The sequence below is a fragment of the Oncorhynchus masou genome, chromosome 29 (assembly GCF_036934945.1).
Source record: "Oncorhynchus masou masou isolate Uvic2021 chromosome 29, UVic_Omas_1.1, whole genome shotgun sequence".
In the NCBI taxonomy this organism is placed as follows: Eukaryota; Metazoa; Chordata; class Actinopteri; order Salmoniformes; family Salmonidae; genus Oncorhynchus; species Oncorhynchus masou.
Window position 1 is genome coordinate 20,425,322 of NC_088240.1, and position 14,857 is coordinate 20,440,178.

At 42.8% G+C, this 14,857-nt stretch overlaps 1 protein-coding gene across 1 annotated transcript in view; it reads right to left on the minus strand.

Annotated features, from left to right (window-relative positions):
- Window positions 1-3,105: 3,105 nt before the first annotated feature.
- The window catches only part of LOC135519148 (radixin), a 61,311-nt gene continuing 49,559 nt past the window's right edge, over window positions 3,106-14,857 (minus strand). Inside the window, exons 10-14 of the mRNA XM_064944224.1 lie at window positions 11,939-12,069; window positions 7,907-8,067; window positions 6,431-6,523; window positions 4,302-4,511; window positions 3,106-4,001 (exon numbers count right to left, since the gene is read on the minus strand). Of these exons, the coding sequence (XP_064800296.1) occupies window positions 3,837-4,001; window positions 4,302-4,511; window positions 6,431-6,523; window positions 7,907-8,067; window positions 11,939-12,069 (760 nt within the window). The 3' untranslated portion in view covers window positions 3,106-3,836. The remainder of the gene's footprint in view (window positions 4,002-4,301; window positions 4,512-6,430; window positions 6,524-7,906; window positions 8,068-11,938; window positions 12,070-14,857) is intronic.

Genomic DNA, 14,857 nt, shown 5'->3' on the forward strand with positions numbered 1-14,857 from the left:
TTTGCCAGGATAATCCAGATGTGGCATATCAAGAAGCTGATTAAACAGCATTATCATTACACAGGAGCAACTTTTGTTCAGTATATATTTTGGGATTTCTAAAAATTGTGTTTTAAGAAGTATTTGTGAAAGAAAAGGGCATCAAATGCAATTTCTTCAAACTACTGTACTGTGATTGATGATCAGCATACAGAGAGGACAGAAAAAGGTTTGGGACGTCCATACCCCATTGAAGTTGACATTTGAAATGGTTAAGGTTTGTGTTAGGTAATGGTTAGGATGGAGGTGAGGGCTTAAGGTAGGGATGTCCCAAGGATTCTGGAAAGCACAGATCGACAGGAAAAGGTGGGTTGTTGTTTTATTATTGTTGAACTGAAATTGTGTTGGGTGGTCTCAGTCATGTGAGTGTGACTGTGGGGGTCAGCTTTATGGTGAAGCCAGGATTTATTTGTTCACCATCAGCCTCTGTTGACAGTCATGATCTTTCTCTTAATATATTTCTGTACAGTGGTTCTCAGCTCTCTCTTCAAACTAAGGCTATCCCTTCAGAGGATCAGTGGAACACCGCTGACTTGACAAAGACAGCACTTAGTCTCTGGAACCAATTTCTCAACATGACAACAGCCAAAAGTGAATTCTTTTAGCTGAGCAACGTGTAGCACCTTCTAGGGCACTATGTGCCAGTGTGCTTCTCTGTGTGGCAAAGTATTAAATGCCTCTACATGGCATTGTGCTTCTTTTAACCACATCTGATGATAGTCTGAACCATGTTCAGTTAAAAAATGTAATATTTTTCCATGTTCAGATTTTTTAAAGAGATGTTTTTGGAATTCTGTGTGATGTTTTTAATTTTTTTATCAGCATTAAGATATTTGAGGGGAATTGTTTGGGTGGTTTTCCTCAGTGTCACTGGATATGGCCTGTGCTGTACTCTACTGTTAATCTCTGCTATAATGAAACACCCTTTGATAAGATGACTTGTTCGGTTTGGTTTGTTCGGTTTGCAGACAGTGTATGTATACTGTATGTCAGTGGAGGCTGCTGAGGGAAGGACGGCTCCTAATGATGGCTGGATTGAGTAAATGGAATGGCATCAAACATGGAAATCATGTATTTGATACCATTCCACTTAATCTGCTCCAGCCATTACCATGAGGCTGTCCTCCCCAATAAAGGTGCCACCAACCTCCTGTGGTATATGTGCTGGTTTTTGTATACAGTTCTTGGTTGAATTTCTTCCACCAATTTTTTTATCATTTTGGAATTTGGTTAATTTTATTTTATCTGACTGGTTAGTACATTATTCTATTCGACTGTTTGTTTCATTGTGTCCGTCTGTATCCAAGGCCTACAATTCAGGTTTAAAAAACAGTTTGTCAGACACTTCTCCAAATACCATGTATAATTTATTTAAATATTCATCCCTGTTATGCTTTAAATCCAACATAATTTGTGCTACAATAAAACTGTTAAATCTAATAAATGCCTTATAAAAGTGTGAAAAATAAGGTTGGGATGCAGTATTCCGTCAGGGACCAAAGCAATTGGCAAAATGATTGTTGAGGGTTAGCCTATGTTATATATGTATTATGATGATCCTCTCTTCACAGGTCAACATGGGTCATTTTCAAGCCAAAATGTAATGGAGGAAAATGGAGAACTGTGACCTGATATGATGTTCTTGCCTTAGTGACTGTACAGTATGTGAATGGGGGGGGGGCAACGCATGTTAAAACAATGAGCTTTAAGTACCGTAACCCCAGAGCACGTGACTCTTTATAACACTCTAGCATGTGTAGCAGTCTTACTTGCTGATTCAGGGAACTGAGGCCAAATGGAAAATGTTGACTCCTTATGAGTTATGAATAATAAAGCAATAAAGCCTTACTGAAGGTGGTGACAATGAGTCTTTTTCAGGGGGAAAGGAATGGGTTTGCTGCCTAAATTGTTCTCAGGTTAATTTAGATACAGTAGGATGCTAGTGAGGCATGTGTGTATCATGTGATAATGGAATTTCAACACTCGGGGGGCATATGTCAGACATGTACTCTAGCCTACACTGAATGGGATGACAGGTTAATGACACTTAATAAGAAGCTCATCATTTCAACACTCGGGGGGCATATGTCAGACATGTACTCTAGCCTACACTGAATGGGATGACAGGTTAATGACACTTAATAAGAAGCTCATCATTTCAACACTCGGGGGGCATATGTCAGACATGTACTCTAGCCTACACTGAATGGGATGACAGGTTAATGACACTTAATAAGAAGCTCATCATTTCAACACTCGGGGGCATATGTCAGACATGTACTCTAGCCTACACTGAATGGGATGACAGGTTAATGACACTTAATAAGAAGCTCATCATTTCAACATCATGATAATAATGCTAGACTTTCCTCCACTTTTGCATGTCAATTCAAATAGGCCTACCTGAAATATTCTTCACAACTTTTATATCTATTTTTTTATTATTATTGTCATACTGAACGGAATGTCTGAAGACGCGTACATAAATAAACTCCAACATCTGAAATTAAATTTAAAATCAAAACAGTTGTTCCATTTACTGTGGTGATGAAGTTGAATGAATAACCTGGTTTGTTGTCATCCACAACACTACACATGTACTTTGGAAGGATTACCACCATTTAGGTTTCACTTAAATGATTTCACATCTAGAAGAGGTCAGTACATATAGTACATACTGTACTTTGGTTGACATTTCAGGATAACACAGTTGACATTACTATTTTACCTAGTCTTAGATTTCCCAGACTGGAACATTGGTTATATTGTGGGAGGCAACCCGTCGGTCTAGACGAGAGACTGTTTTACCAGTTGTAGGAGGAGCTAGACAGATCATTTGTTACATAACCTTAGTGTCAAAACCATGATTTAGACCACTAAAATGTCTCAGGTGGTTTTATGGTTATTTTCCCTTCACTCATTCTTAAAATGCCTGGAAGGTGATTCATCTGGAATGTTCAAAATAAACAGTTCCTCATACCACTCAGTCCATATAATATTGACCTGCTGCCTGCCTCCCATTCCACCCTCATCCAACCTGGGATAAATACTTTAACTGACTGGAAGTAAGAAATATACATGGATTCTTTATTGTGGACCAAAATATATGTTAACAAAACCGTCAATGGACTGTGAATAACACAAACGTATAGGTTTGAAGGGACAAATAAAAACCTGTGTTCAAATTCTGAAGGAATTAAACCACTGGTTCAACATCAGCTGACCCATGACTAGAGCACAGCTAACTCACCACAGTTAAATGTGAAACCAAAACTAAAGTAATGTAAATGAAATAAGACAAATAAGGCAGTTTAAGAAAACCATTTAAATACTTGATCACAAACAAAAAAAAGTAAGGTACGATATTTAAAGCTTTACATACATGCTTGTCAACAACATCAAAAAACTACAAATGGCAATTCTCTCAATAAAAGCAAGATATTCGCTAATTTCTCTCTACATTATTTTAAAAAAATCCATTCTTACATCAGACATGCAAGGGTTCAATTATCCTTTGCTCAAAGAGAAGTTCATTTCGGCAGGATATGTTGCTTGTCATTCCAGATTGGATGATTCCAGATGTGGTTGGGTGGAGCTCTAAGCATGGAGCGGTTTGATTGGCCAACCGCTAGTGGGCAGAGCTTTGGCAAGGAGTAGTGGGTGGGACATTGAATCCACACACCTCTGGCCTTTTTGCAAGTACGGATTTGGGGGAACGGGGTGGGAACGAGCAGGGTCGGCTATCCAAGAAAGTGAGCTGTTGTCATGGCAATGTGAGGGTGGGAGGGTGCTGACTCTTACATGGACTCGAACTCGTCAATGCGCTGCTTGGTGTTGCCCTGTCGGATCTGGCGCAGGGTTTTGTACTTGTCCCTCCCAGCCTTCACATTCTCCGCATGTAGCATGTCATTCTGGGTCTTCTTGGTGTCGTCCCTCGCCTGAGCCAACTCTGAACTCAGAGCCTGACAAAGAGGGAGAGGGGAAAGCAGAGAACACTTCATTTTGACAGTTGCAGACAGATGGTGTATTGTTCAACATATTATCAGCAAACTGTTGATCTACTGACCCCAACACTAGCCCTAGGCCTAAACATAACCCTACATTTTTTTGCAGTTGATAGCTACAAGCATTTTGCTACACCGACAATAACATCTGCTAAATATGCGTGTGACCAATAAAACAGTATTTGATTTTTATCTTGTTGAGCCTGTATGGGTCTATCCATCCTAATGATGTGAGGCCACGTCTTCCTGAGCCTCTACCTGCAGCTGTTTCTTGACGCGTTCGTTCTTCTGGGCCTCTGTGACACGTTCCTCCTCGCTGCGGTGGCTGGTGACCCCGTCACTGTGCAGCTCGGTACTGCCCTCTGCGTTCGTCTCATCTTGTTCATCGTGCTCCGGCGCCGGGGGTGATGACATCACATACTTCAGCTCCTCTTTAGTCTTTTCCAGGTCTTCCTGGGCTGAGATGGCCTGGCGGGAGGGTTAATGTGGGAATAACTGTTTGTCACTTGGTGTTCAATAAACTACTCATCTATTGTATCATATATAACAATCATACAGTACTGACACATTTCAATATTCTATTTGGAACAGGAAACACAAAAACATTATTGCTTACACACACACACACACACACACACACACACACACACACACACACACACACACACACACACACACACACACACACACACACACACACACACACACACACACACACACACACACACACACACACACACACACACACACTTCAAGACAACTTTGTCAAAAGACAGGGACACTTGTATTTAAAGTGCTTGTCGGTGTGGGACCTGAGTAGACCAGAGACTTTCCAAAAACAATAAAACACTCACGCAGACACACACATAGTAAACTAGGGGTTAACATGCAAATAAGGGACACAATAACATCTTAAAATCATATTGTTCTGGCACACAATTTAAAAAACTCAGCTCTTACTCATACATATACTGAACAAAAATACAAAGGCAACATGCTACAATTTCAAAGATTTTACTGAGTTACAGTTCATATAAGGAAATCAGTCAATTGAAATAAATTCACTATGGATTTCACATGACTGGGAATACAGATATGCATCTGTTGGTCACAGATACCTTAAAAAGAGGTAGGGGCGTGGATCAGAAAACCAGTCAGTATCTGGTGTGACCCCTATTTGCCTCATGCAGCGTGACTCCTCTCCTTTACATAGAGTTGATCAGGCTGTTGATTGTGGCCTGTAAAATGTTGTCCCAGTCCTCTTCAATGGCTGTGCTAAATTGTTGGATATTGGGAGGGGAACTAGAGCATACTGACGTACATGTAGATCCAGAGCATGTTCAATGGGTGACAATCCTGGTGAGTATGCAGTTCATGGAAGAACTGGGACATATTTAGCTTCTAGGAATAGTTTACAGATCCTTGCGACATGGGGCCATGCTGAAACATGAGGTGATGGCAGCGTACGACAATGGGCCTCAGGATCTCATCACGGTATCTCTATGCATTCAAATTGCTATCAATAAAATGCAATCGTGTTCTATAGCTTATGCCTGCCCATACCATAACGCCACCTCTACCATGGGGCACTCTGTTCACCCACACAATGCCATACATGTGGTCTGCGGTTGTGAGGCCGGTTGGACGCATGGCCAAATTCTCTAAAATGATGTTAAAAGCGGGCTTATGGTAGAGAAATTAACATTAAATTCTCTGGCAACAGTTTTGGTGGACATTCCTGCGGTCAGCATGCCAATTGCGTGCTCCCTCAAAATTTGAGACAACTGTGGCATGTGACAAAACTGCACCTATTAAAGTGGCCTTTTATTGTCCCCAGCACAAGGTGCACCTGTGTAAAGATAATGCTGTTTAATCAGCTTCTTGATATGCCACACCTATCAGGTGGATGGATAATCTTGGCAAAGGCGAAATGCTCACTAACAGGGATATAAATACATTTGTGCACACAATGAGAGAAATAAGCTTTTTGTGCATATGGAACATTTCTGGGATATTTTATTTCAGCTCAAGGAACATGGGACCAACACTGTACATGTTGCCTTTAAATTTTTGTTCAGTGTACATTAGATCTTATGAATGCTGTTAAATTATTTGGTTTGAGGGCATACAGCCCCACACATTTGGATACAGACACTATTACTTATGTGTCAGTCCCAGGGGGCAGAGCAGTGGAGGCTGCTGGGGACGGCTCATAATAATGGCTGGAACTGAGTGTTTTGGCTGGAATGGAGTGAATGGAATGGTATCAAACACATGAAAACCATATGTTTATGTTTGATACCATTCTATGAACTCTATTCCAGACATTATTATGATCCATCCTTCCCTCAGCAGCTGCCACTGGATCAGAGCGAGGTAGCCGTTACTTTGTGTTGCCATTCAGTCGCCTCCTCTTCCTTCTTCCTCTTGGCCTCTTCAAGCAGAGCGATTTTGGCAGTGAATTCTCCTAGCTCAGCGGCCTGCGAGAGACAAGCACAAAGCACTCTTCTGTCAGACATACACACCAACACACTGGCCACCAGACTGCAAGAGCTGACCATGGCGCCCATGAGGTTTATGAAAATGTAATTGACACATGGTTTCATGGTGAGTACTGTTAACCATGTAATAGCACCCATTAAATATTCTTTGAAATACCAAAGAGAGAGTGGGGGGTGGTGAGAGCAGAGAACTTCCCCTGGGGCACGCTGTCTGCACATTAACACCTCAGATATCTGTCAGCACCCAGAGATTATATTTACTTATCATTGCAAAATAGGCAGGTAGCCTGGCGGGTAGGAGCGTTGGGCCAGTAACTGAAAGGTTGCTGGATCAAATCCCCAAGCAAGGCAGTTAACCCACTGTTCCCCGGGCACTGATGACATGGATGTTGATTAAGGCAGCCTTCAGCACCTCTCTGATTTTGATGGGTTGGGTAAAATGCGGAAGACACATTACAGTTGAATGCATTCAGTTGTACAACTGACTAAGTATCTCCTTTTATCTTAAAGGTTACTGCCTCAGGGCATTCCAACACTGTATAAATGTTATTTCCCTACACCCAATGACAAGGTGTCTAGTCTCTTTGGCTTATTGTCTCCCTCTCTCCGTATCACTCGTAACTCTACCAACTTGGCAGTACTTTTTGGGGATGTTATTTCACACCTTATTACTGTAGCTCAGAACGCATCCTTTGCATTATTACATAAAGCCGGAAATAACTTTTAGATATTAGAGCGGTGGTAGAGCAGTGGTAACTCACCAGCATTTTGTTACAAGCATTTTGCTACACCCGCAATAACATCTGCTAAATATGTATATGTGACCAATCAAATTTGATGTGGAAACAGCTACATGAGCAATAAGCCTACTGTCAGTCATTTGGAGCTGTAAGCCATTAGCAGAGCTATGGGATTCCAGGTTAAATACCATGAGGAATAACCAAATCACCTTTGGAATGCATGTCGTAAAAGCATCCATACATTTTCTGTAAGCAAGGGAGGTGTTTACAAGAGGTAAGTCAGTGTCACTCATTTACATAGAACCATAGGTATTGATGTGATAATAATTTAGCAGGTACAGTGCAGATATGTTGTAGGTTAGAGTGTTTACAAAGGTTTTAGTGTGTTGGACAATCCAGAAGAGACCGATGGCTTAGAGAATTGCTGTATACCTGTCTACAGTAGGTATATGTACATCCTTCCTTCAGGTAATCAATCAATAGGAAGTCGAGTAGGGTGTCTATTATATTGCATTCATCAATCATTTAATATAAAATCAGTGATTTCTTCAAGGAAGGAAGGAAAGAAGGATGCACTGAAAGTATGTTAACGGGACCCTGATCGAAAGTGGTGAAGTGTTACCAGTTGTTCCTGGTTCTTCATCTGGTCAGCGGACTGTTTAGCCAGCGCTGCCTTGGCCTCCTCAGCTGCCTGTCTCTCTCCCTCCAACCTTTCCGCCTCCTCCTTCGCTCTCTTCCTCTCCTGGTCCAACTCCAGGGCCCTGCGTGTCTGCTCCTCCAGCTCTGTATGAGTGCACACACACACACACACACACACACACGCAACAATGTACTGTATAACAAATATAATCAGATCTTAGTTAGAGTCGCACCTATAGCGTTTGCTTCCAACTCACAAATACATAGATCCCCTGAACGCAGCCCACTCTCCTGAACGCAGCCCACTCACCAGATCCCAATTACTTGAATTCTGTTTTTGCCTGCCTCACTAATGACGCCTTTTGCCTATTCCCTGCCTGTACTTTAGCCTATCGGATTTCCTGTTATTGCCTGATCTCCCGGATGACGTTACTAGTCTTTCCCTGCTTGTACTGTTGCCTTTTTGGACCCCCTGTGTATGACCTTCTGCCTGCCCCTGGACCCAGCTACCTGCCACCTCCTGTGGTCCTTTACAAATAAACACCTGCTGCACCCTGCTCTTGAAACCAGCTCTCTGTCTCCCATCGTGTTCATTACAGCACCCATCTTTCCAGACACACATTCATCTCATGAAACACAAGAGGACTTGAATAATCTCCCAATAATCTGGAACACAAATGTTTATATAGGGAGATACCTCTGAGAAAGGCCCGACCTATATTTGATGAGAGCATTTCTAGAGGCAACATTCTGTAGAAATCAATCATTCTGATTGGAATGGCCCTTTCAGGATCAAATCATTTTTTATATTAGCTAAGCAAACTCCTGTCTTTTACCAACAGAATGGCTCTGCAGTGATTCATTAGATCTGCTGGGGATTTCAGGGCTGTAGCTAACTCTCTCCCTCCAGCCGTTCACTATGTAAATACCCACCAGGTGTGTTCTGTCCTTTTCGGTTATGACAGCCGTGGTGCTAGGGCCAACACTATAGAGAATGAATGTTCATGTCCCCCTCCCTGTAACATGATAAAACAGCTAACAGTCCTTCTATGGTCTCTAAATGATAGCCCATTCCTCACTCCTCCTAATAAGAGCTAGTGTGCAAATCCCAGTGTTGCGTACTATAGCATGTGAACATGTCTGAACATCAGCTGTGAACTACAGCGGGTGTAAGTGTTACTCCAGGGTGTTGGTTGCATGATAACCTATGACATGTAAAATAAGTGAGATGATCAGTCCCATTTACATTGTTCCTCTGAAGTTGTATCCGTTGCTGGTGTGTGTGTAATGCATGTGCATGTAATTTGTGTGCATTTATGTAATGTAAGTGTGTGTGCGCGTGTGTAATGCATGCATGTAAGTGTGTGTGCGCGCGTGTGTAATGCATGCATGTAAGTGTGTGTGCGCGCATGTCTAATGCATGCATGTAAGTGTGTAATGTTCATGCGCTTGTCAGAAGTTTACATACACTTAGGTTGGAGTCATTAAAACTTCTTAGGGATCAAATCCCATTAACGGGATCAATTTGACAACATCCGGTGAAATGGCAGAGCGCCAAATTCAAATTAATTTATTAGAAATATTTAACTTTCATACAATCACAAGTGCAATACACCAAATTAAAGCTTTAAAGCTTTGACAATCCAGCCACAGTGTCAGATTTCAAAAAGGCTTTACGGCGAAAGCAAACCATGCTATTATCTGAGGACAGCACCCCAACAAACAAACACAGACAATAATATTTTATCCAGCCAGACGCAACACAAAACTCAGAAATAACGATATAATTCATGCCTTACCTTTGAAGAACTTCTTCTGTTGGCACTCCAATATGTCCCATAAACATCAAAAATTGTAATTTTGTTCGTTTATATCGATTATATCGTTAGATCTCCAAAATGTCCATTTATTTGGCGCGTTTGATACGGAAAAACATTGGTTCCAACTCGCTCAACATGACTTCAAAATGTCTAACAAGTTACCTGTAATCTTTGTTCAAACAACTTTCCTAATACAACTTTAGGTTGTTTTTAACGTAAATATTCAATACAATTTAAGACGGGATAAACTGTGTTCAATAGCGGATAAAAACAAAGTGGTGCGAGCTTCAGGTCATGCGCCCCAACCACAACAGTACACTAGACTCAACCCTCGTTCTGAAAAGCCCTACTTCTTCATTACACAAAGGAAAAACATCAACCAATTTCTAAAGACTGTTGAGATCCAGTGGAAGCGATAGGAACTGCAAGCAAGTGCCTTAGAAATCTAGATCCACATAGAAAAAACATTGAAAACACTCACCTCAACAACAACAAAAAATCCTAGATGGTTTGTCCTCGGGGTTTCGCCTGCCAAATAAGTTCTGTTAAATTAATATGCATATCCTAGCTTCTGGGCCTGAGTAGCAGGCAGTTTACTTTGGGCACGCTTTTCATCTGGACGGGAAAATACCGCCCCTAGCCTAGAGAGGTTAAAACTAATTTTTCAACCACTCCACAAATTTCTTGTTAACAAACTATAGTTTGCAAGTCGGTTAGAACATCTAATTTGTGCATGACACAAGTAATTTGTCCAACAAATGTTAACAGACAGACTATTTCACTTATAAGTTAACTGTATGACAATTCCAGTGGGTCAAAAGTTTACATACACTAAGTTGACTGTGCCTTTAAACAGCTTGTGAAATTCCAGAAAGGGATTGCATGGCTTTAGAAGCTTCTGATAGGCTAATTGACATAATTGGAGGTGTACCTGTGGATGTATTTCAAAGCCTACCTTCAAATTCAGCACCTCTTTGCTTGACATCATGGGAAAATCAAAAGAAATCAGCCAAGACCTCAGGAAAAACAATTGTAGACCTCCACAAGTCTGGTTCATCCTTGGGAGCAATTTCCAAACACCTGAAGGTATCATGTTCATCTGTACATACAATAATACGCAAGTATTAACACCATGGGACCACACAGCTGTCATAACGCTCAGGAAGGAAACGCGTTCTGTCTCCTAGATATGAACGTACTTGTGCAAATCAAAGTGCAAATCAATCCCAGAACAGCAGCAAAGGACCTTGTGAAGATGCTGGAGGAAACAGGCACAAAAGTATCTATATCCACAGTAAAACAAGTCCTATATCGACACCTGAATGGCCACTCAGCAAGGAAGAAGCCACTGCTCCAAAACCAAAACCCAGACTATGGTTTGCAACTGCACATGAGGACAAAGATCGTACTTTTTGGAGAAATGTCCTCTGGTCTGATGAAACAAAAATAGAACTGTTTGGCCATAATGACCATCATTATGTTTGGAGGAAAACGGGGGAGGCTTGCAAGCCAAAGAACACCATCCCATCCGTGAAGCACAGGGTTGGCAGCATCATGTTGTGGGAGTGCTTTGCTGCAGGAGGGACTGGTGCACTTCACAAAATAGACGGCATCATGAGGAAGGAAAATTATGTGGATATATTGAAGCAACATCTCAAGACATCAGTCAGGAAGTTAAAGCTTGGTCGCAAATTGGTCTTCCAAATGGACAATGACCCCAAGCATACTTCCAAAGTTGTGGCAAAATGGCTTAAGGACAACAAAGTCAAGGTATTGGAGTGGCCATCACAAAGCCCTGACCTCAATCCTATAGAACATTTGTGGGCAGAACTGAAAAAGTGTGTGCAAGGAGGCCTACAAACCTGACTCAGTTACACCAGCTTTGTCAGGTGAAATGGACCAAAATTCACCCAACTTATGGTGGGAAGCTTGTGGAAGGCTACCCGAAACGTTTCACCCAAGTTAAACAATTAAAGGCATTGCTACCAAATACTAATTGAGTGTATGTAAACTTCTGACCCACTGGGAATATGATGAAAGAAATAAAAGCTGAAAGAAATAATTCTCTACTATTATTCTGACATTTCACATTCTTAAAATAAAGTGGTGATCCTAACTGACCAAATACAGGGAATTGTGAGTTTAAATGTATTTGGCTAAGGTGTATGTAAACTTCCAACTTCAACTGTAGATACCTTTCTGGGCCTTTAGCGTCTGTTGCTCAATCTGTCTGAGCCTCTCGACAAGCTCGTCCTTCTCCTTCTCTATCTTCGCCCTCTCCTTCTCTGCATGCTCTCGTTTTCTCTTCTCGTTCTCTAGCTGGGCTCTGTAAAACAAAAAGAGGCACAGTTGATGAAAATGCCAGGGCTAATAATATATTCAAATTAAATGTAATTAATTGTTGAATATCTTACTCATATCATTCAATATTTTGTTGTATAAAATATGATCACAACACTGGTGCAACTTTCTGCAACTTCAAGATGCTTTGCAAAAAGGTAAAACACAAAAATGCACTTCCGGCGCCAACAGAGATGGCCGCCTCGCTTCGCGTTCCTAGGAAACTATGCAGTTTTTTGATTTTTTTTACGTGTTATTTCTTACATTAGTACCCCAGGTCATCTTAGGTTTCATTACATACAGTCGAGAAGAACTACTGTATATAAGATCAGCGTCAACTCACCATCAGTACGACCAAGAATATGTTTTTCGCGACGCGGATCCTGTGTTCTGCCTTACAAACAGGACAACGGAATGGATCGCATGCAGCGACCCAAAAAAACGACTCCGAAAAAGAGGGAAACGAGGCGGTCTTCTGGTCAGACTCCGGAGACGGGCACACCGTGCACCACTCCCTAGCATTCTTCTTGCCAATGTCCAGTCTCTTGACAACAAGGTTGATGAAATCCGAGCAAGGGTAGCATTCCAGAGGGACATCAGAGACTGTAACGTTCTGTGCTTCACGGAAACATGGCTCACTGGAGAGACGCTATCCGAAGCGGTGCAGCCAACGGGTTTCTCCACGCATCGCGCCGACAGAAACAAACACCTTTCTGGTAAGAAGAGGGGTGGGGGCGTATGCCTTATGGCTAACGAGACATGGTGCGATGAAAGAAACATACAGGAACTCAAATCCTTCTGTTCACCTGATTTAGAATTCCTCACAATCAAATGTAGACCGCATTATCTACCAAGAGAATTCTCTTCGATTATAATCACAGCCGTATATATCCCCCCCCCAAGCAGACACATCGATGGCTCTGAACAAACTTTATTTAACTCTTTGCAAACTGGAAACCATTTACCCGGAGGCTGCATTCATTGTTGCTGGGGATTTTAACAAGGCTAATCTGAAAACAAGACTCCCTAAATTTTATCAGCATATCGATTGCGCAACCAGGGGTGGAAAAACCTTGGATCACTGTTACTCTAACTTCCGCGACGCATATAAGGCCCTGCCCCGCCCCCCTTTCGGAAAAGCTGACCACGACTCCATTTTGCTGATACCTGCCTACAGACAAAAACTAAAACAAGAAGCTCCCACACTGAGGTCTGTCCAACGCTGGTCCGACCAAGCTGACTCCACACTCCAAGACTGCTTCCATCACGTGGACTGGGACATATTTCGTATTGCGTCAGATAACAACATTGACGAATACGCTGATTCGGTGTGCAAGTTCATTAGAACGTGCGTTGAAGATGTTGTTCCCATAGCAATGATTAAAACATTCCCTAACCAGAAACTGTGGATTGATGGCAGCATTCGCGTGAAACTGAAAGCGTGAACCACTGCTTTTAATCAGGGCAAGGTGTCTGGTAACATGACCGAGTACAAACAGTGCAGCTATTCCCTCCGCAATGCTATCAAACAAGCTAAGCGTCAGTACAGAGACAAAGTAGAATCTCAATTCAACGGCTCAGACACAAGAGGCATGTGGCAGGGTCCACAGTCAATCACGGACTACAGGAAGAAATCCAGCCCAGTCACGGACCAGGATGTCTTGCTCCCAGGCAGACTAAATAACTTTTTTGCCCGCTTTGAGGACAATACAGTGCCACTGACACGGCCTGCAACGGAAACATGCGGTCTCTCCTTCACTGCAGCCGAGGTGAGTAAAACATTTAAACGTGTTAACCCACGCAAGGCTGCAGGCCCAGACGGCATCCCTAGCCGCGCCCTCAGAGCATGCGCAGACCAGCTGGCTGGTGTGTTTACGGACATATTCAATCAATCCCTATAACAGTCTGCTGTTCCCACATGCTTCAAGAGGGCCACCATTGTTCCTGTTCCCAAGAAAGCTAACTGAGCTAAACGACTACCGCCCCGTAGCACTCACTTCCGTCATCATGAAGTGCTTTGAGAGACTAGTCAAGGACCATATCACCTCCACCCTACCTGACACCCTAGACCCACTCCAATTTGCTTACCGCCCAAATAGGTCCACAGACGATGCAATCTCAACCACACTGCACACTGCCCTAACCCATCTGGACAAGAGGAATACCTACGTGAGAATGCTGTTCATCGACTACAGCTCGGCATTCAACACCATAGTACCCTCCAAGCTCGTCATCAAGCTCGAGACCCTGGGTCTCGACCCCGCCCTGTGCAACTGGGTACTGGACTTCCTGACGGGCCGGCCCCAGGTGGTGAGGGTAGGTAACAACATCTCCTCCCCGCTGATCCTCAACACTGGGGCCCCACAAGGGTGCGTTCTGAGCCCTCTCCTGTACTCCCTGTTCACCCACGACTGCGTGGCCACGCACGCCTCCAACTCAATCATCAAGTTTGCGGACGACACAACAGTGGTAGGCTTGATTACCAACAACGACGAGACGGCCTACAGGGAGGAGGTGAGGGCCCTCGGAGTGTGGTGTCAGGAAAATAACATCACACTCAACGTCAACAAAATTAAGGAGATGATTGTGGACTTCAGGAAACAGCAGAGGGAACACCCCCCTATCCACATCGATGGAACAGTAGTGGAGAGAGTAGCAAGTTTTAAGATCCTCAGCATACACATCACAGACAAACTGAATTGGTCCACTCACACAGACAGCATCGTGAAGAAGGCGCAGCAGCGCCTCTTCAACCTCAGGAGGCTGAAGAAATT